Genomic DNA, 24,233 nt, shown 5'->3' with positions numbered 1-24,233 from the left:
ATATGCTGATGCGCGAAGAATTCGTCCAGTATGTGAGCATGAGCTGAATGGCTTTAAGGATTTGTTGGAGAGGGAGGCGCAAGACGGTAGCTCCGGCGTTGTTAGGAATGGCGGCCACATACTGTTCCACCATATCTCGCCAAATGTAGTTGTAATCGTTCTTTAATATTTTTTTCGTTATGATGTAAAGAAAGTACTTCTTTCTTCGCGTCCATATTAAGTACTTCCAAATCCTCTATTATTCTAGATTGTCTTCTTTCTGTCATTTCGCGTGATTGTTCCCATAGAAAACCGATTTACTTAAATACCTACCAGACTTATGGTTATAATTATTTAATGCATTTATGTCCTTAAAAAAACACCTTTTTTCTCACAATACTGCTTTTGTTTTCAATATCTCTCGTGTACACAATTTTATTGGTGTATTAAAAAATATGCCTGATAATGAGGTCAGCAAAAAAGTACCCCATGTTTTGCAAAATCATTGGTATACTTATTTACTTAATTTGTTCAAGCGCAGCAATTTCTGTCAATTTAAAGTGAAACAGTAACATGATAATAATAAGTAAGAAAAAATTACATCTCAATCCTATGTCATGTGATAGTATAGAATAGAGATGGAGTTTATTGAATACAAGATATGCAGACAAGCTTGCGACATGTTGATACGCGAAGAACTGTTTCAGTTTGAGAGCATGAGCTGGGTGGCTTTAAGGATTGTTGGAGAGGGAGGGGCAAGGAGGTGGTTCTAGCGTTGTTAGGAATGGAGGAAGGCTTCCCTTCTCGGACAGACCTTCAGGCCTAATTAACTACTATCTCGCCCGTGGAAAAGAGAGAGGAAGCGACGGGGTGGTGGGTGGGAAGTAGGCGGAGTACCACCCCTTTCCCCTCTCTGCGAGACGGTGGAAGGAGACGGGACTGCCGGACGGACAGGAAGGAAGATGCAGTTGGTTTATTTTTTTGCTGGACAATGGCTTTGTTAAAAAGTATGAATGTAGTGGCAGTGGAGGTAGAGAAAGAGAGGGAGCTGTATGGTGGGGCTTATTAAAAATACAGCCGTGGTGATTAAAGTGGGGTAGCGGCGGGTAATTCGCTATTCAGTCGGAAAAATGGAAAAATACGGAGGGAGAGGGAAAGAGGGGTTTCGTAGGCTATTCATTTCATGGAGTGATACAATGTTGGCAATGGGGTGAGTTGTTTATATGTATCAGTTGCTTCTTTCAACATTAAATTGGCTGGGTGCGGTTCGTTACCCCGTCTTCGAGTTTTATTGTAGCGTTCTACAATCGAGAGCTCGGCATTTTTATTTGCTATAAATATAAGTCGAATTCTTCGTTTTCAGTTTCTGTGTTTGGTTCGCGTCGCGGATACCTCGTCGGTTGCTGTGTTGGATTACAAACCAATCAAGATACACATTGTAATTCATGCTAATTTCATAGACTTTAACGTTTATCTGTCTCATCGAAGGCCTTGTCTCCATGAAAATGCACGTAGATATAGAGGCCGTGTTAATCTAACGGATCTGCGAGCTACTTATTAAGTAATTATGATTATGGAAACAAAGTTCTTCTCAGAAATTGTTTTTATTACCATGGCAACCGGCAATTAATCTATGACCACAGCAACCAACGCGGTAGTAACAAAAAATGAAGAATATCATCGAACACCGAAATATCCGTTCTCGCAAATATAAGTCGCATTAAGATTTCATCAGATCTCTATTCTTTTATCATTTTTTTCTCCCAAGTCCTCCAAGGAATTGGAGCAACAGAGTGATTCATTGGTGAACCTATCTACAGGAATTCTGGTATATAACTCAAAATGTCTAGTATGTAAATCTAGCATGATTTCGAAGTTGGTGCAACAATGCCTTCAAGGGTAAAACTTCTTCTAAAACTTCATGACCTTTACTCGTGGCAGTACTGTTGACCTAGATGTCCAGTCTAGTGCGCAAAGAAGTGTGGCGTGCCAATGACGCGTTTTTAAAGGCTTTATTAATTTATTAAAATTCAGATTTTGGCTTTGTCCCGAGCGTTGCAGGTGCGTCAGCATTGCTACAAGGTGCACGGCAAAAACTGCCACTCTTGCTTTTCCTCATTGGCGTCAGTGGCGCAGCCAGGGGGACCGGGGTTTGGACCCCCCCAAACATAAAAACAATTATTCTCCTTCATAAAATAAAACAAAATATTGAACAATCATGAATTTACAAAGTATTTCTTTAACAAATGAAGTTTTTTCGATTAGGAAAAGTGTTAAAATTAGTTTAAAACCCTTTACTTAGCACACTGTTTTTCAAAAATTTCCCCCCCTGATTTTGGACCCCCCCGAACGAAAAATCTACCTGCGCCAATGATTGGTGTGGTCGTATATGGAATAATTATAGTCGGGTCACTTTAAGAATGAAAAATAGATATTCGGTCAATCATGAACAGTCTTTGATTTAATCAATGGAACAAATTTGCGTGAAATCTAGTCCGAGAGACTAAAAAATAAAATTGTGAAATATTGAATCCTGCTCAGTCCATTACTACGGTGCAGTAAAACTCGAGAACTCCTAATTTCTTCGTTACAAAAATTCAGGAGGGAGTTTTCATTCGGAAATGTCACATTCACACACTCGAACTATGTTCTGCAATGATTCTTTCTCTACTGCTAAAAGAAGCATTTCTGTAAACCTCGTTTTCTATTATAGGTATTTTCGAGGATAGGTAGAGCATTTAATGATAGCGGTTCGAAATAGCCGTTAATATTTATTTATTTATTTTTGAAGATTTGTATTTAAAGTTGCCATGCCAACAGTATAATATTTTGGAATAGAAGAATGAGGCGTTCTCAATCAATGTTTTCGAAAAGAATAAATCATCGCTAAAGGCAGCCAAGACTTAGCACCATTAGCCCTAGTAGCGATATTCATCCTAAAAATATCTCTTACTTACTGAATTTTTAAGAATCTCGTATGGTTCTGAAGGCAAAGCGAAGAAAATTGCCTGCTACACTGTCATGAAATATGTATCCCAGCGTCTCCGCTTTCAACATTTGCTACGATTTGGTCTTCTCGACGTTTTCCCATTAAGTTTCATTTCGAAATCTCTCTCCCGAGCTCTAAGCTCCCCGATTTTTACAAAAATAACCTCACTATATTTTCAGTTCCAAGCTGTTATTTAAAAGGACCATTTTCTCCCACTTCCATCTCCAAGTTTTGCCATCATCCGTCATGCGTCACGGCTCCAACGTGTCCTGCTATTATCTACCTGCCATGACTCGGCTTGTAGACCTCCTCTCCGCTATATCTTCCCTAAATCCTTGTTGGTACGCTAGCAAAATAGGTATGGCGCATCCTGTTTCCATCTCAGCGTTCCGCTAACCTTTCACAGCCCTCCCGAGACTCAAATTTTCACTTAAGCCAGCCCCACGTCCATCTTTCTTCATAAGCTCAAGTCTTCGACTCTACCCCCAGCAGGTTTTCTTTGCGTAAGCGGACATCGCCGCTTCGACTATTTTAGGATGCGCTAAAACCCTTTCACGCTAGGATGGCCGCTTGTCTGTCAGCTTTCACAGGTCCCATTCAATGGAACGAATTAGCGTGAAATCCAGTCCGAGGGGCTAGTTTGACTAGAAAATAACATAGTGAAATATTGAATCCTGCTCAGTCCATTTATAAGGTACAGTAAAACTCAGTAAATAATGATCACGAATGAAAAAAAATCCCGCCTATAACAATGTGAGTTCCCGGTCCCTCTGCCCTATAATTTTCCTGCATTTAACGACTTCGGACCAACTATTCTTCGGTCCCTTGGGGAATTATTTCCTCTTGTATATAGAAATTAGGGAAATCTTCGCTCCTTACCATATCATTAGTTATTCTCGTGTGGCCATCACCACTTAGTTCTACTGTTGATCTTAAAATCCTTTAATTTACAGCCGTTTAAGGAAGAGGGTAGGAAGACGCTTAATTGCTACGGATGTTGCTTAAATAAAGACGATTTGCGGTATATTAGCGTATATTGTATTATGCATTGGGCAAAACCATTTATTGTGGATGTAACAAAATCCCGTTAATAACATAATAGATCAATGGTCTTCTAAAATTCGTTGTATGCAAGCTTTACTATACATGAGGATAGGAGACACAGAGGTCGAAATACGAACGGCATGATGTTTTGTCGTTCATAATGAAATGGGTGAAGATTTTTTTTCCGACGTCTTTATTTTTCGGCGTGTTGAGTAAGTCACTCAGAGCAACGATGCAGATTGGTCTGAATGACTTTGCTTTCTTCTACAAAAGTTGTTGATATTTTTATATCGGGTTGGATGGCAAAAATCAGCATAAATGGCTTCTTATCAAGGAGGATTAACACCGATATGATTGTATAGGCGAGGTGCAGATAGAGGTGTATAGGAGGTATAGAAGATACGGCAAAGATATTTAAAGTTACTGATTGCGTATACCTTATAACAACGGTCCTTACAACCTGCGATCAATAAGATATTATAACGGCAGCGTTAGAACTCACAAATAGATTCAATGACTTGTAGTGTAGCCTACTAACTTATGTATACCTTAATGCATGTTTCTGAATTTTATTATTATTTCTAACAAAATGTGGTAGTATAATTTGTTAGTATGCTTAACGTTTTTTGGACCGTATGGTGTGCATATGGGAATCAAATTGTATGCTGGATGCTGGTGATTGATTACCTCCTGCCAAACATCCTAGAGGTGGATCGCAGGGTATTATGTAGATGCAGATGTATTCTTTTATTTATGATTTAACACTTTCCCGGCTAATAGAATGATTAAACTTCTCTTGGGTATGCGCACGGGTAAGAAAATTTAAGGTATCCGACGCTACGGGTTCCGTCTCATTATTCTCAAAACTACTGATGCTAATTAAAGTATACGGGTCCTAGCCACGGTGATAACTTTAGGGAGTCACCCGCAATGCACAAATTGTGCGAAAAATCCAGAGAGAAAAAAACTTGTCCGTTATAGTGTATAAATTTCCAAAGCGGTGAACGACGCATCATTAGCTTAACTGGCTAAGGCACTCGACCGGAAATCTAGGTCTAGGTTCGTATCCCGGTCAAGGCTTAGATGCTGATGCATCAGCTGCCTCAGATTTTCTTACTTGCGCGCCCAAACCCGAGAGCAGTTTAATTATACTTTTATTTTTCCATAAATAGGCGAATAGGTATGAACTAAGAATATATCACTTAATTTAATAGTTTGTAGAAAATATTTTTCTTTTTCCCATATGTTATTAATTTCGTTCTTGTTAGGTTCCCAAAATTTGATTACTGTTGTTATAAAATATTTCACTAATGTACACCCTAAACTCTAATTTCGTTTTTAAGAATTCACTATGCGTATAATTGCAATGCATTGTGAACGCTGAGTGCTAAAATCATATTCCGTTTTACTTTCGAATTCCAAAATCTACGTTGAACTTAAAGTTAGGTTGAGTTACTAGGTACATAGGCCTGTTTCATTATTTGGAGATGTTGGATAACTGATGATCTATTGCTACTTGTAATCCAACGGATTCGTATAAAATATTAATCACACAGTAAACTTTAATCATTGATCGAAGCACTCTATTTAATAGCCACAGAAAATGCATGGAAAACTTATTTAAAATGCAACTAATGTATGGGCAGATAACTTTTTAGAGCACTCAGATTGAAAGATTCATGTATGTATCTATCGAAATCATAATTTAAGTGCCTATCGATCAAGGTAATAACGAATAAAAACATGTTATGAACTCTGCAGGTGTTTAAATGAGAGATTTGAATTCGAGAGATTTTATTTCGTTATAAAATTCCGCTTACACTTTTACTATCGTCATTGTTGGTGGCTCTCAACAAGCAACTAATGTAGATACGAAAGTAAAAAAAAATCATCGTTATTAGTGCTCATCGCCTCAGGCTTCCAGTCTCTGTCGTGCATCCTCGGGTCGTTAAACATAATTTCTTGCATCATGTGATTCATCGAGTTGGCTCTTGCTTCCTCTTCGGTTTAGTCTCACTTTCGATTCCAATACCAATGCTAGCCACCGATCGAATATATTCATTAAAAAATGTAATATGTTTAAATTAACAGAAAGAAATACTTAAATGCTTATCTACGAGCTTCCGCAGAAGTTATATACGCAAATATGACCCCTTACAGTATTTTACTCTGGGATAAATTAATGGAATGTTCCGTAAACATCAGCTATTAGACGGTTTCAGAAATCAGTAACTCCTGAAAAACTATCAGCTCTGCTCTCTTGAAAGATATTTGATAGAGATGATGAGATATTTTTCGCGGTGATACGCTGATTTAAATTATGCATAAAATATATGCTCAGTTCAGTGGTATCGAAGAGCACAAACAATCGGTTCAGGTTTAATTTGGTGGAATTTAGAATTATGATGATAGAATAGCACACAAAAGTTGACATTGATCTGTCACACATGCTGGAAAGTGTTTAAACTGAATTTTATGATTCTCATGTATAAAAAATCGCTAACTAATCACGAATGTCGCTCGCTGAGGGAATACTAACGCGATTCAGAATTGGCATTTGCGTGGCGTATATGCTTCAAAATTACTTCTCGGATATTCCGTTTGGTCAGGGCATACATGGAGCATATTTTGTCCATTTAAGCCCAAATGGACACCCTGATCGATGGACTACCCCCGGGAACTTCTGACTCTAATGCTATTTCAAACTATTAAACTAATTTGATGCCAAGATATTCTTTCCTATTTCCGAATACTCTTGCCATGGTACTCTTTCTCAATCGCATGAATTTATCTTAAAAACATTTCTCCGGGAAATTCCTTAAGTCGCTAATTCTCAAAAATCAAAATACCTCAAGTATCCGATAAAATTTAAAAAAGGATTATTTTGCAAAAATTGTTACTGTTGTCAAATTGACTCCTCTTCGCCTTTATTTTTCACTGACATGGACTATTGCTTTCTCTTGCCCCTCCACTAATAGATAAATGCATTTAATGAAGAGTTTTTTTTTCAAAATTTATGCCGATCATGAAAAAGAAAAAGTATTTGATTGTGCTGATTCTGCCCATAATTATGCTTCCTTACCTTAAAACCAACTCATATAATCTTCTTTGACGGTATGTTAATGACAATTATGGGAAAGTAAGGCTTTTTTAATGTAGACCTTTAAAACCTGAAATTAACATATTGCATTTCATTTATACATGTATTTTCAAAATTAAACTGTAAAGCGTACTCATTACTACATATAGCACGTCTTAATCGGCTTCTAGTCAGATATTAGTTTTAACATAGTGTTTAAATCACTTTAAAACCTCAATTAACAAAATGACGGTATCTGGATGTGAATGGAAGATATTTTTGACTGATATTTAAGAGTTATAAGTTCTTACTTTGACCGCACCTTGACGGAATTTTTTACACCCATGAATTATTTTAACATTCATTTTTGAATTTCTATAAACACGTTAATTAGGCCTTAAAAAAATCAAACTTCATTTTATATTGATGCAAATGCCGCTTTATCTGGTCATTGTTGATATTCACTGCAGCGCTGGAGGAAAAGTCGACAAAACCAATGAAATTTCACTTCAAGAGTATTCTAACCACTGGTGCTAAACGGTACCGCTAGGTGTTGGAATAATACGGTAGAGACTGTCGCGTTTTTCTAACTAAAGTACCTTATCTTTCTAATATGTGTTTCCTTTGACATTTAATGCAGTATACTAGCCAACACACATATGTTTTGGAAACCGCACGCTCCATCATCTTCATTTTGTATTGAGAGGCTTTATAAAAGTTAAATTTTAGTTCATTCTTTCGTCATAGCTGATTTTCTATTATGCATTGCAATCACTGATCTATTGCATAGGAACACAAAAACTCATGTGGTATTCAGTGCAATCATCTTCATGGTCTCTTCCTCTCCCAAAGCAATCCAATTAAGGAAAAATGCCATAGGCAAGGTGCATTTGGAGATGAGTGTTTGTTGAGACATTATTTATTTACAGCTGTGTGATTTGGCGTCACCATGCAATCGTTGGAATAGGCTTAACCTCATCCAAACGTCATTTGAGTCCAGTAAATTTTTCACCTCTGCTCTGGAGTAAAAATAGGAATGAGGAGCCGAATTGGGAGAGACAGATTGGCTATTTATCTTTATTGTACTATGTATTTGCTAAATTAATTCTTTGCTGAATCTATTTTTTTGTTTTTAAGCCATCCTATATAAGGAATAACTCATGAAAACGCGTAAAAATAGCCACAATGAAACATAGCTTAGTTTTGAGTGCGCTTTCCTTGATGGAATTATTTTGGCTTTGAGTAAATAATATAAAAAAGTACGTGAAGTTTATTTGATTTTCTACATATGTCAAATCGATTCACATTTTTTTCAGCAAAAGAATGGAATCAATCGGAATAAATCAGAGTTTGATTCCACATTTAGTGCCATGAAAGTTTCCATACCTCCACTACGCAAACGCTCAACAATCGCCCACCGAATCAAATCCGCTCATCTAGAAGATAGCAATATGAATGCGCTCAGCTGATTATAGCCGGAGCACAAACGCTGACCTCCGAAGCTTAGGGAATTGGAGGTGAGTGTTTATACTCCGGCTGAGCGTATTCGTATTGCTGAGCTCCCAGATGAGCGGATTTGATTTGGTGGGCGATTGTTGAGTGTTTGTGCAGCGGAGGTATCGGTTTATCACCGGGTTTCCTTCGATTCATACGATTTTTCTGTCCATCTGGCTGTGAAAACAATACGAGTTACGAAACGATATCTCGAGAAAGCTTAGAGAATGGATAACTAATTTTCTCGTTAACTCGCTGTCACAGTGTGGTATGAATTGATTTCGTGTATCCTTGTGATTAATTTACTCAGGAATAGTGTGCCTCGTCATAATCTCATATTTAAATACTAGAATGGTTGTAAACCTATTTCCATTGACCTGATGAAAACCGGAATAAGAGTGCCTAAGGGCACTCTCGCAAACATTACAGTTTTTTTCAATAAAGGCATTCAGTAAATGTGTGGATCAGCTAAAATTCTTCTTTCTCTGTGTCATCAACCTTTTCCAAACTTTATTTTGCATGACTATGAAATAAAAAATCTTCATCCATTTTGTGCACTATTCAGCCAGATTTCAAAAGGCTACCGTGATTCTCAAGATATTATATAATTCTCAAGGTAGATTCGGCTGAGATAATCGTCGTAAAATTTTTCATGAAAGTATGAAAATTAATATAGAAGTAATTTTTAAGTATACCGGTACTAGCCATGGTCACCCAAAATGCACAAATTGTGTGTAAATACTCAGAAAAAAAATCGTACACCTTAACCGGGATTCGAAACCGGATAACCTATTTTCCGATTGAGTGCTTTAGCCAGTTAAGCTACCAAAATAACTAAGCTATCAGTTCTCTTTTGGAGAAAAATGAAGCTCAGATCCAGGTTCGAATCCCAGTCAGGGATTTTTATCTGTGATTTTTTTCGCACAATCAAGTTTTTCTCCCAATCATCATGATTGAAAAGTTCCTCGAGGAAAAAAACCCAGTTCAATTGATTTTAATCGATATCTGCATTTCCATTAATGGGACACATTCGCCGATTTCGGAGCTGTAACCTATCTGAGAGATTTGGAAGGAGTTAAACGTTGGGCAGGCATAAAATTTGACGCTCCCACAAGGGCTTTTCGGGAGGAAGGGGCGTGCGGTCACGGTGTGTAGGGACATGAAGGTCAGGGAGAAACCCTTTTTCTTGGAGCGTCATTCCGGAGGAGGAGTTGGAAGGGTGAGGAGGGGGGAAAATTGTGGCTTTTTTTGGAGTGGGAGGAGGCCAAAGGAAGGAAGGGGAAGTGGACGACTCCGTGGGGGTGGCTTGGGGGGGTGCGGAAAGGTGAGTAGTTTGAGGGCGGCTATTACGGCGGCCGAGTTTATGGAAAAAGAAAAGGGTGGCTTTTTGGAAGGATTGGAAAGTGTTACCTCGGTCAAATGAGAGAGGGAGAGACCGAGTTTTTTTTTGGAGAAGGTTACGCCTCGGGAATGAATGTCAAAAATAAAAAAAAAGAAGATCGTGGTCCGAAGGGTAGGGTTTGTTGCGTGGCCATGATCTCCTTTCGACGACCAAGCCATTTTAAGGCTTCTTTCCTTTTTATTTTAATTGGCAGTTGACTCGGGAAATTGCGAATTTTAGTGCCTCGGAAGCTGTTAGGCGTCATAATTTGCTAGAAATGAGATCGATATCCCGTACGATTAGTAGGTATAAGAACCTCTAATTCTGAGAGGATAACAGCCCTTAGTGAGAAGGAAACTGGAATTTTTCCCATTTAACATCGAGTTTTTTTATTTATTGTTGCATCACGCGATGAAGCAGATGGCCATATTTTATGACGCTGTCGCTGGCAAAATATGCCCGTCACGCATTGAAATATAAAGCCTTGATGACGTTGACATTTGATTGATTGGTATTTTTCAATTCCCTCGCTTCATCGGGTTATTGCAGCTATATCGTACGCAGTGACAATTGATATTACATATTTTCGGGTGTTTAAAAATAAACATCTGAATTTTATTTTGAAATAGCATTGACACTATAAAATATTATTAAGAGTAAAATTTGTTATTTTTGTCATTCAGAGTGAATTCGAACCATCGCTTAATTTTGTAAAAGTTCTTATCCGTTGTTCAATGAGCAAATGAGCATCAAAATTTGATACGATAGCATTAATCAATTTTCTGCAAAAGTATATATCAAATAATTGCTCTCTGTTGCATGAATTCATATAAATGTTTTCTACTAATTTTGAGTTGAAATATAGGTATCTCTATGAATTGGATGAACCATGCATTTCATGCCTTTACTAACAATAATGCCAGCGGTTTCTTAGCAAAATAATGTTTTTAAATTGTTTCAGAAAAATCTCTGCCATCATTTTCCGGCCAATTTAAATTTTTACCCCAAAAAATAGATAAAAAAAATGCATAACTTTTTCAATAAATAAATAAATAAAAATAAAACAAACATTTTCTTGTGAGTAAACACATAATATCATTGAACATATAAATCATGTCCGTAGACTACACAAAAGTAAAAATAAAAGAAACAGTGTCAATATTATTAAAGATCTCTGCCACAATGTGACAGCGTAACTTACGTCATTAGCTTGTATGAATGGCAAACTGTAATTATGCTTATTTGGTTCGTATGTAAAAAGAATTATTTTTTTTTATTTTGCCTCTAAAAATTATACGCTTTTTGGGAGAATGACCCTTTTATGTTCTTTTTTCTGATGTCTACGGTCTGCCATAGATTCCCACCCGAGTTTATATAAGATGTCAGTTACACTAACAAGAATATTGTGACGACGTTTCACGTACCTGGCAGCTCTTCTTTGCACGCGTTCTAACTCTGTTATTAAAGCTTTTTCATAAGGGTTCCAAACACTGGCACCGTATTGTAAATGGGGTCTAACGAGGGAGAAGTAGAAGAGACTTTTTCAAACTTACTCAAATACATGATGAATGACAAGAATTCTGGGGGATCTCTTACGAATTATTCCTGGAAAATGCACTCACCGACGAGAACTCCATGACCTTGAGCAGCCAGAGTGTGAGGGCTAGGTTGACGATGACCATGACCATGAGTGAGAGTACGAGTAGGTAGAGGCACCGCTTGCGCCAGCCGTAGATGCCCACGCGGAAGCCGGCGCACTTTGGGCTGGAGAGGCCGTCTGACCAGTCTCCACAGCCGCCGCGGACGCCGAGGGCCGCCGCCGCCGTGCTGCCCCCACCACTGCCCCCAGACGCGACCGCCCCCGGAGACGACGTGGTGAGGCCTCCGCGGGTCCACTCGTGCCTCGCCAGCGAATCCCCCAGCGCCATCCTGTGGAAGATAAGGATCTATTCAATACATGCACACTGAATTCTCCACTTGCGGTCGTTCGACTTGCGAACTTTCAGAGATACGAACATTCGTGAAATGAGAGCGCGCACGATGCTTCGCATTTGGCGCCTTTTTTGGTTGGCTGGCGAAACGCGGTGTGGCGTAGCGGAACATGCCTTTTGGGCACAGGCTAAACGGGGTATCAATTAAATCGTTGTGAAGCTGTTCAGCGCTTCGGTCATTCGTCCCCGAAGTTGTGCGAATTTTATTTGCCTGCAGCCTAGTCGCAAGATCAGTTTGTCACCATCGTTGAGATAACCCAAAATTGTAATGAAGAGTTACATTTTGCAGGATAACTACTTTACGATGCGTAGGATTTTCAACTTACGATCAAGACCTCGGAACGCATCTTTTTCGTGTGTCGAGGAATTACTATACTACCGTTTTCAGTAACTTGTAGGCACCAACCTTTCCCATTTTGCTGAAAACCTAATAGACTGGCACATGAGGCAATGCTCATCCTTCACCATGGGTGGTGAGGGGAGTGGGGCAGCTTTTAGATGAGTTGCGGATGAGACAAAAGGTATGGATGGAGTGAGTACTTAGCTGGTAGGGGATGTTATAAACGGTGTTAGAGGGTAGGAATTTAGGTAAACGAGGGAGAGGGTGGAAGAGAATAAGACTTTCAGATAAAATGAAAGGGAGTAGGCTTTATTGTGAAATGAAGAAAGCAGAACATAAAGGAAGGGGAGGATGCCAGAATAATGCGTAAATACTTCATGTGAACCTACCTTAATGGGTAGAACATTTTTATACTAAAATAATTAACTCATAAATACCTAAGTTGTATGATGCATGGTCAAATTACGGATCGTGATTTGGCTTCGATGCATGTTTTTGTGTTCAATCACGAATTCAAATTTCCACGTTATGTTCTCTGCTGGTAAAGGTAGTTAATTGGAACTTCGGGTATCTTCACCTTTAAGCTTCCGCAAGGCACAAGGGATTACGGGAAGGGCTTGCGTCCGGAGAGAAAGTGGTAACTGTATCGCGCGCATAACTTAACATAATCAACCTCAGTGCCTTGGCGTCCAACCTAATCTTCCTTCCGCTATTTGGGAGCTCCCGTAATCTTTTTTTTCCCTTCCTTTCACTCGAAGCTGCACTCTAACTGCTCCTGCTTTCCCTTCGCCCACTGCTCCTTTAAAGTCTCCTGAGGCTTCTTCTCTGGAAAGAATAAAAAAAAGTAACTTGGGGGAAAAAAAGGACCCACCGCTAGCAAACCGCCTCCTGCCTCCATTTTGTGGAGGCGTCCGCATTGTTGGTGTTCGGTTGGTTTTGTATCGCAAATGGAACCACGCCAATCCGCGTGGGGCGTATTTCAAATGGAGCCGAAGTCCATTCTGTGCTCCCTTCCGTATCTCAGAAGGCGTATACAAAATTGAGCAGATGCATGTATGTATGTATCCCTCCAAACACACAGGCCTTTCTCTTCCCTGCTTTCTGCGCTAACATCTGAGCCTATAAACTTCGTACACATAGTATGTATACAAACGCTCCTATTTTTTTCAAGCGCGTTTCTTTTCTTACCTCATTTATTTTGATCGATGTTTGTTCAAGCTTTTCCCAGCGTTTATGGATTTTAATGTCGAATCGTAAAAATGTTTTGTTGCCTCAGAGAATTTATGGTTTACAATAAGTTATGAACCTCACGGCCCGAATTTAGAACATAAGGACGAGTTAGAATGTGTGTTGCATGGTTCAAAAGGTAATCACGATTTTGAAGTCTATGATGAAGGAATGGTGCAATAGTGAAGTTTATAAGCTCTTATTATAATTAATGAAAAGTGTACGAAATAGTTCTTACTCCAATGAAAGCTAGGAGTATCTGAAAACCTTTAATTTTTCTTATATATTTTTTTGAATTCTGAAATTTCGCGAGAAATAAGGAAGAAAGAAGAAACAGCTAAAAAAGAAAGAGGTTTGAAAATGTCAATTTTTAGCGTTTATGATACAAGATATTCACGGTGATATGAAGTTGGGCTGTTACTCATTGTATTCATTATAAGTTATTATTTATTATAAGTTAAGATTTAGCTTATTTTTGCTGTAAAAACGAACTTTGGCTGATGTTTCCTTTAATTTAGGTTTTGATGCGTTCATTCCAGTATCAAATGCTCTTCTCGTATGATACTGTAATTTCACTAGCTGATTCCGTGATGTCGTAATTACCTTGATTGTGATAAGGGGTTAAGAATATTTAACCTTTTCTTTGTAAACGTTACTTCCAGCAATCGCCGGCTTTAATATCCTTTGGGTGATATAAAAAATTATTTCTAAATTTTAGGAAACTCTATTTTCAGTTGGGAGCAGCATGCATCCAGGTACACTGCTTTCCTTTAATGAGTATTGCACCTTAATGCTCAATTGTACATTTATTTTAATGGGCAAGGCGGTTGAGGTTGCAAGAAAGGGTAATCTGTATCTTGTATCCCGTTTCTCAAGTAAAAATTATACGTAATTCAGAAAATGTTGCTATATTTTTTCCTCAGAAGATGCATAGCATTCGCTCATGAGCGTACGAAGTATTTCGTGAAACGAATAATTTGCTTAATGATTTTAATTTCTCCTGGTGAATTATATTGATGAATTCTCCTCGGTATCTCAACCAGATTAACAATTTGTATGGGCCGGCGTTTAGGAAGATGGCTTGTCTCACAATTTCAAGGCGTGCTACTCAACGAAAGTCCCATTTTACTACTTAAATTTCAAGTGAGAATAGAGTTAATCTAGTTGAGAAACCGAGAAGAATTTATCAGAATAATTTGCTATTTGACTATTTTCTAAAAAATATATGCATAGTAGTTTGCTTGAACGTTAGCAACGCTTATCGCTTGTCTATTTAAAATTTCTTTATTACATTTATTTTTTCTATTACTGCCCTACTTACTCATGTTCTTTTAATAATGGATCTCTATCAAGGTGAAGCGGCACTTTCTCAGCACTGCAGGAAGGAAATGAATCAGAAAATCTGATGAAGTTTGCCGCCGAAGCGCGGGAGTTTTGCCGATTGTGTAATGGGGGCATTGAAATGGCGGTCATCGCGTGTCGACTTACAACGCGCTCGTAGACCTCGCGAGCAGAAGCCTCGCTCTACTTGCGGCTCCGCGGAGCACATTCACCCCCGGTGATAAACATTAAGATTACACGCGGAAACATGATGCGCGACACGTAAATTGCGTACTGCTGGGTATCGTCGTAGAACCGCACCCAGCGGGGATACCAAGGAGTGACCCCCACCCCCTCAGTGGCTTTGGAGGGACACCGTTCGCAGATGTGCTAGCGTACGCGTCACAAACACCAGACGGCCGACCGTTGGTTGGACAGCTGGATGTTACCGAACAATCACCGTGCATTTCGATCTGGCAAGGGAATCTGGTACCCTTGTGTCACCACCAGAGATCGCCTTCAAACTTCTCAGTGAGGTGGGATATGCTATTTTTAAAGGTGGGTGTTCTTGGTAAATAGCCTGATTTGCATTAGTTTTCTAGATGTAACCAATAACCGAAAAACGCCTGGATTTATGAAACCAGTAGTACTGAAATTCCGCGATATAACGGCAAAATTCAGATTTATAGAGACCCAAGTCCGTTGCTAGCCTCGAGGATGAGCACGGAAGAGTTGCTGGCGTAAGGGCATATGCTAACAATATATTGCGGTTATGTTGCATCGTGGGTTACATAAGAGTATTACTAGTAGCGTGAAAAATTTTGGGGAATTACTCCGGGTTAATGCGTTGCATGCCATCAGCGTTTTACCGGACGATTCGCCCATTGTCATCAGAGTGAAATAATGATTTTTTTAAAATTTGATTCAAAATAGAAAAGTATCAGTCTTCATTTTCGTTAAATGAAATATTGCAATATTTACGCAGAAATCATTCAAACACGACGCTATTTGTTGCTATAACAATGTGTTGGCACTAAATAATGTTGCTGTAGCAACAAAATGTATCGTGATCGAATAATTTCTATGGGAATATTTCAGCGTTTCATTTCACTAAGAGCATTCTAAGGATATATTCTGTAGAATCAAATGCAATTTACTAATAGCTAAACATAGAATAAAGTGAGAAATGAAGACAATAGACATTAAAGATGGAGAAAGAAATTGAGATCAACTGGAATGTGAAAACAACACCCTTTAAAAGAAATATCAATACTTACTTAATTCTGCTGTACGGACAATTTTTTAGCCCTGGTTCTAAGGATACTAAGATTACTTCTACTTCTTTTTTAAGCATATAACTATACTTTTTTACCCCTATCTTGATTGCTGAATTTAAATAGGTGAAGGCGAAAAGGTTAATCTCAGGTAATAATTTGGATTGTTCGAAATCGCGCTGGTGTTTGCAATGAATCCATGAGGCTAATCCTTCCTCAGGTTTTTAAGGAACAGAATGTGGTTGCTGGTAGGACCATATAGTAATCGGCAATTCAGCTTTCTGGAAAACTGTCAACCAACTTTCTGTTTTGGAAATTTAGGAGCTATGGATACGGGTTGCATTGAATGCATTGATGACAGCATTTCCTTAAACCAAGAGGCACCCGCTTGATCTTAGAGTATGTCTTTCTGAAATGAGTCCTCAAAATATTATCTTTAATTCAAGAGGGATTCCCAATGAAATGGCTGTGTGAATAAAGTATTCTCAAACTATGGATACCCTCTTGACAGCGGATATTACGTAAGGGACCGGGACACCGGGTTAATTTGTTGTAAGCATATCACTAACGTTTCAAGGGACGATTCACCCATCACGTCATCAGGTAAAAGAATCATTTTTTAAATTTAGAATCAAAATTAAAGAAAAAACAATCTTTATTTTAGTAAAATGAAGCACCGCAATATTTCCACAGACTTTATTCGTGCACAACTCGCTTCGTAGCTTTAAAAATATTGGGTGATTTCCATTCATTGACACACGTCGACACAAGTCGACTTGCGTCGCGGTTTTCGTGTTCCATTCTGTGTGTGTCGCTGACTGTTGTGACACAAGTCAACAAACGATAAAGCACAGGAATAGGAGAGTTATAAACAGTTACTGCGAGTCGACACAAGTCGACGCGTGAGTCGCATGAATGGAAAGCACCCATAAGCAGGTACCGACATGTTGTTATGGCAACAAAACTCGTCTTATTGGAATAAATTATATGGAAATATTGCAATTTTTCAGTTAACAAAGATTAATAGCTTCCACCATATCGTGAGGAAGATCAAACAAGACTTAAGATACCTATTGAAACTATGATCAAGCTTCCCCAAGCGGTTATTATTCTCCCTAAGCACGATAGATAATGGCAAGAACCCTCTTCCCTTTACACGGCTATTACTTTTATTCGGTGGATAAGGGGGTGAGTGAAATTAGGGGGAATTCTATTGGCCGTGGAAGGCGGGGAGGAGGCGGGAGGGGGAGCAAGCCACTCTTGCCATCTTTCACGGCCATTGGCGGAGGAAACGGAGCGAAAGGACAGGGTTTTCCGGGACTCGTCGCCGCAAAAGTGGCGATTTTAGAGTCGGGGTAGTAAAAAGGCAAACGTGAAGGGTGGTGCACACGCTGGAAAGTTAAAGGGCGAAATGAGGGAGGGAAGAAAAGGGAAATAGGGCTTTAAGGGTAGTTTCCACCAGAAACTCTCCCCTTTCCCTCAGACCTACCCTTAGGAAATGTAACACGCTTCCTTTTCTTCACCAATCGAGGAATTCGAAATCGGTCGAAAGCAAGGATTTCGGTTACCGTTTAGAGGGTTGTAAAGCATATGGTCGGAGAGATACTTTCAATCGGAAATGTGATACCCTAGTATAACCCTTCAGGTAAATATCATAGTGATGTGATACGTTTTAAATATTCCTACTAGGGCTTAATGTTTTAAGAAGTTCGTAAAGGCCAAATAGGTGATCACTTCAGAGCCATCATCAAAGAAATACGATCAGTAAATGTCCCTGCCATGAAGGTGATTCACTCGATTGAGATATTCATGCATGCCTCTGCTTTTTCTTAGAAAAGAGAGTTGATTTATTTTTAGCAATTCCGACCATATTTTAGAAATATTTATGACTCCATGAGCCAATTCCCAATTCTCCATTTTTATCCGAGAAGAGTTTAAAACACGAAAAGGAACGTTATGACTTTTAAAGTGTATGCCACAGAAGAAGACCCATTCCTTTAATAATTATATTTTATATCAGTCCTCTCACTTACTTATAAGCACACTAATCCCCAACCCTTTTCCTTCGTCGTCTATCATTTAATACGAATGTATATCCCTAGTTATCTCCAGTTATCATAGTCTATTTTGATGTAAGACTGGACAGTGCCTACATATTGCAATTTGTATGCAATGCTACAAATTAATGAGATCGGTATCTTCATTTCGTCGTAATTGGTTCGAATTCTAACATAATTGTTCCATATACCTTAAATATTGTCGTACATTATTCAATTCATGCCTGTTAATCAATAGTTACATTAAAGTAGAATTTGGTGAGTATTTGTTAATTGTTTTTCGAAAATATCCTTAGGAATAAAATCCCCGTAGCATAATCAATAATAAATAAGTAACCATTGAGATACTGTACCTAATAAAAGAGCATGGCGCATAAAGGTGCAAAACAAGCAAGGGAAGGGAATCTTGTTGGAAGGGCAACGCTTGCATGCTAGAATCATCACCACTTTTTAGCTCTTTTAAGAAGAGTACGTGAGTCATGCAAAGGGTGTGCGATGGCCCAATAGCACGCAAGGTGTCTTGGTTTTTAACAAAAACCTGTATTGGAAAATATTTATTCTTACATTTTACTCATGCTATATTTAAAAATGTGGTTTAAAACGTCAAACGAATATATACATCTATAATTCGGCCGCTCAGGAGTTACAGTAGTCAATTGTGATGTTATATGGGCCACTTGATGTGTATTGGAATTTTTATGCAATCCTACCCACTACTGCTTCAGAATTGTTCTGACAAGTCATTATATTATATATCTTGATATCTGTTTACCTTACATCCTCAACCAAAATGGCAATCTTTCTTTGGAATTGGGATTGTTGCTTTTCAGTACAAGTAAAATGAACTTCCCATAACTATGAAAAAAAACAGAAAATATCTTAAAATCCTCTAGAAAGTCTGGGAATGCGTCTTAATGGCCACTTGATTGCTATCGTCTTGCCATCCTGTTTGTTGGATTTCATCAGTGGTGGCGTAGCCAATGGAAGTGGATGATCGGTGAAAAAATCTTTAGATGCCGACCGGTGCCTCCTCAACGAACGACGCTATAAAAATGAAGTACAGTCATTATCCAAGCCATTCCAAGCGCGACGAAAGGGAAGACGTTTCGGTGCGAAAATACCTTTTCCTCACGCATGGAGAAACATACTCCAGAACAGCATCCTCGTAAACCATCTAACCCTGAAATCAGCGATTAATACCTCTACACTGTATGATTCTCTTTCCACAATCATTCTACTTAAAGTTTTTACTTACGACTATCCGTCCATCCACCTCTGTTTCGTAATTTCTATTAATAATTGATTGTTTCTGTGTCTCATTATTCAGCCCTTTGCCTTTCGTGACATGAAAAGCTACTTTATTTTCCACGCATAACTAATGGTTTCATCACTCAATGCCACTCCTCGGGGTAGTGAATTGTTTTAATAATAGAAAATGTCCTGTCCTCATAATAGGTTTTTATCATAAATAAAACAATATTAAATTTGACAATTCAGTTTTCTAATTGATTCAATATTTTAAGCCATTCACATGACTTATTTTTATTCACTTTTTATATGGTTTATTTATGTCATTTCCTACCTCTGGTGCTATATTTTTTAAATACTGAATTTTAATGACTTGATCAAATTTGAATCATTAATTCGGCCTCATGCTTTGGTGTAAATATTGCTGTGATGGAATGAATGTATAATTTTTAAGGTCTTTATAGCTTTTGGTATTTAACGGGATTATCCTATGGATCCAAAATTATATACGCAAATTTTAATTGGTACTTGAACTTATTCTTGATTGTTATGTACTTGATAATAATGCACTTATACTTGACGATACACTTAATAATTAAATGTTTAAGTAAATTATAAAGCAAAGAGTAAATTTAACAAAAGGAAAGTAAATAGTAAATATTTTTATCTTTTTTTCTTTCCTTTTCTTGACCTTTTTTAATATATAATATAGTATTTCTTGGAGTTTAGGTCATTTATAAAATAAGTTTCAGCCAACGTTTCGATTTATTTTTAAATCATCTTCAGGACTATGTAAGAAAAAGTGTGAACAATATAAAATACAGAGAATAAAAAGATACACAATATTTATACATAAAAAAGGTAGAATCGGATTTTTTATACAATACAATTTAAAGATTTTTTGTAGCCCTGAAGATGATTTAAAAAATAAATCGAAACGTTGGCTGAAACTTATTTTATAAATGACCTAAACTCCAAGAAATGCTATATTATGTAAATATTTTTAAGTAAGTTAACGTAGAAAACAAAAATAAAACGGTTCGGTTGCCCCCAGCATCTTTATAGTGGCGCTCAATTTGATGAAAAAAATGTGGAGTATCTCAATCTAAAGTGATTAAGACTGGTTTTCCTCAGAATGTCTTCTTAACTCTTTTTTTTATAGTTTCCAGCTAATATAAGCTAGTGTGTACGAATATCTAAATTTGTACTATATACTACTATCTGGTTTTAAATTGTTTTTAAAATTCTACTGCACAGTAATTGAAGCGCAGCTGAATAGTGCCATAGCTACTGCATCACGTGGAACTACTTTACTTTAGTTTTGTTTGTAGTTATATAAAAAATTATTAAAAGTTATTGACTAAGTTCACCTTAGAAAGCGTTACAGCAGCATGGTAGCTAACACAAACAAATAATGCCCAAGCTCCAGGCTTCTGGAAAACTGAAAGGATTCTAAATTTTACTTTTACACAAAATATATCAAATGCTTATTTTGAATACTATGGTTCTTTTTATGAAATTTATTGAACTTCTCGTAATATAGAAAATTTAATGAGTGATAACGAACTATCTCCCTACCTACTCCCTACTACCTTCTCTCCTACACGACATTCCTTTTCAAGTGCGATGAATTTTTCCCCCAACTTCCTGCAGCCGTCCCATGAAATGTACATAAAGATACAAACTTCCTGACTGCGCACCTGGTGATGACGCGTCGCGTTGAAACGTAGGTCGTAATTCAAAAGGTTTTGCGAAAAGCCAAATATTTCATTGATTAGCGACGGTAACTTTGTAGGTTCTAAACTGTACACGAATTCAAAGATAGCAGTTTCTCGTTTTATACCGAGCTTAACTCAGTTTCTTACAAATTGAGGGTGGTTTAGAACTACTAATGTTATGGCAGTCCAGATACTAAGGCACTAAGTGTGCATTACAGTTCCAACCCTAATATTTAGGTAGGTAACTATATTTGAGATGCTCTCATGCAAAAATAAAATTCAATGGATTATTCTTTGATCTAGATGTTGCTTTAGAAAAATATATTCAGTAGTTCACTTCCACCTGTGGTAAGAGAAATAAAATTATTTCATATATAAAAGTTAATATTGAAAGTATTTTTCCCTGTGAAGTAGAATTTTTATGTTACAATAGTAAGCTTTAGTATAAAAAATTATGTATTCTATAAAAATGCTTCAAGCCATATTCAATTTGTGCAACAATATACCAGTTGAACATATCATAGAATAGCGTTGATTTTAGATGATATACGATGAATTTGAAATGTAAAAGTTCACTGACTATCAATAAAATAATTCCTGTAATGAAGTAGTGTTCTAAGTAATGAGGTTTTATTTCAGAATGTTTTATAACCGGTTATATTGCTGCAGTAGGTTTTTTCTTGAATAATATTTTGCATTTATGTCTTAGTTACTTAATTACAGTGACAGACTGCTGAAAATAGCGCTCTATATGCGGAATTGAACGCAGCATAATCGACAAAAATCGCAGACATTACTTCAATATATTTTTGAAATAGTCTACAAAATAGCTATGGAGAAAACAACGCTGATCTAAATGGGCCAGCGATACCAATGGTGATTTCAAAGTTATTTGAAATAGTTTTTTAATAAAGTTTTCCTTTTCCGGCCTTTTTTAGCTTTATTTTTTAAGCCCCGATCGTTTATTTTGAATTGTGATTGTTGGTTGTTAGTGTCCCCTATTTAAATTTAAATTCCATAATTCCTTCTATTCCATTAATAGATTTTATTTAATTGTTGAATACTTGATCGGGTGGTGATTGCTATGTCCGTGAACTGCTGCGCATTTACAAAACAAATTCGTCGTTCCATTAACATCTGGCTCATGTATAATAGCTCCTATTGTTTTAGCTGAGTAGTGAAGTATGAAACACATTACACTTCGGTGTTTGAAATTTTCTCCGAAAAATTTTCGTAGCATTTTAAAATATTTGACGCATAAATTGTGATTTCCGAACAAAATAATATTCCCAAATTTCATCAAAATGCATGCTGACCCCATTAATTTTTCTTTTCGAATGTTTGAACATGAGAATTGTGATTTTCCCTAGCTTGTCTCACGTTTCAAACATGGATTTAGTTTTTAGTTAATGTGAATGCGTGAAGTTATTGTTTCCCTACATTCACGTGGTTGGGACGTTAAAATGTAGGGCATCGAACAGATTACGCCCAATGAAAAAACACGGAGCGCGCAGTTTTCCTTTTTTCACTCCGACGAGGATGAGGCAGCAAACAGTTTTTCGAGACAGAATCCGAAAATACCCATCGAAATTCAATTTTTCGAGTGAGTGCTATTCGTGAAAATTCTCGAGCAGGAAGATACAAGGTTTTCATACTCTGTTATTTCGCAATTTCACAGACGAGTGGCGTTCAATGATTAATATCCCCATCGCTGCGTTCCATCACATGCCTTAAGTCTTTTGTAGACGTACTGAACACTCGGAGATGATACATGTAGCGAAAAAAAAACCTCGGAAAAGGAGCTGACGCTTAAAATCTCTTCCTCTCCGAGATACAGCTCCAACATCTGCTGAAAATGTACCACCTGAGCCCATAGTTTCGAGAGCTTGAGTTCTTTCTTACTCAAACTCCGGCCGTGGCATTGCTTTTGCCCCAACCCTGCTCCTTTTGCTCTTGCATATGTGTGCATTTTATTCCTGCCAGAATGAAAACTCGCAGCAGTGGGAGGATCCCAGGTGCGAATACGATCTGCTTGGAAACGATCTCCGCTGCAAAACGGCTTACTTCCAAAGTAGTTCTCTAGTTGCCACTTTGAATGCAGTTTGTCTGGATACAGAAGCAGCTAAACTAGAGTATTTATTATTCTTGTATTACCAAGCGTCATGAGAGGAGATACTAATTAACAAGTAGTGACATTACACAGACTTGGTTGAGTTGATATCAATATGAAACTAAATAGCTTCAATATTGTTGATGAATATTTACATTCTTATTCCATGATAATTTTCATGCATGTTACTTCAAAGAATTCTGAATATAATATTTATTTACAATTACAAAATATGTAAAAATGCCAATGTCTTAAAAAACGACGGACAGTACTTTCTTTAATGCAGCTATTATGTATTTGGTGGAGAAAATTTTGAGATACCCTCTTGTGTAATCCAGTGACATTCCTTGTGTCTTTTATAACTTTTTATTCAAATTATTATGAAAAATATTTTAAATTATTTGGGTCTTATTTAACATACTTTAATTATGTTCTGCATCGTTTAAATATAACATTTAATACTAGTTAGTGAAAAGAAGAAAATATGTTCTTGGAAATTTAATTGATTTTTTCATTTTTGTTAGGAATTGTAAGGAAAAAAGAGTAGATGAATACTGTAACCATCGAAGGAAGAAATGGAGATCTGGAGACGACTGTATGAGGTGAGTAAGTGCTATAAATATGCTTCCTGTTAAGGATATAAATAGAAATTTGTTGAAAATAATCTGTTAAATTTAATCTTGCACATACTTTCGTAGTTATATAGATCTTTCCGTTATAGCATGTATCAATCAGGAATGTCAAGAAATCGCAGAAAAAGCATACCATCCTTATGATATGATTAGATTTATTTAAGATCTAATGCATTCTTTGGTGTTACTTATTGCGCTAAAGAAAATGAAATCTCCAAAAATACCACTATCGATCCGGCATACTGTGACACTAGCATTTCTATCACCACGGACCAATGTTTTGTGAATATAGCTTGTGATCGCTTCGCCTGCTCGAGATCGTCTTCGATGCTTTGGCCCCATAATATATC

General features: G+C 37.5%; 1 protein-coding gene across 1 annotated transcript in view; it reads right to left on the bottom strand.

Annotated features, from left to right (window-relative positions):
* Positions 1-24,233, bottom strand: part of LOC124162630 (delta-sarcoglycan-like) — a 440,414-nt gene that overhangs the window by 34,702 nt on the left and 381,479 nt on the right. The window contains exon 3 of the mRNA XM_046539222.1: positions 11,589-11,895. Within this exon, the coding sequence (XP_046395178.1) occupies positions 11,589-11,895 (307 nt within the window). The remainder of the gene's footprint in view (positions 1-11,588; positions 11,896-24,233) is intronic.

The sequence above is a fragment of the Ischnura elegans genome, chromosome 7 (assembly GCF_921293095.1).
Source record: "Ischnura elegans chromosome 7, ioIscEleg1.1, whole genome shotgun sequence".
Taxonomy (NCBI): domain Eukaryota; kingdom Metazoa; phylum Arthropoda; class Insecta; order Odonata; family Coenagrionidae; genus Ischnura; species Ischnura elegans.
Note: the sequence above shows the minus strand (reverse complement) of the source record. Positions and strands in the feature narration are given on the sequence as shown.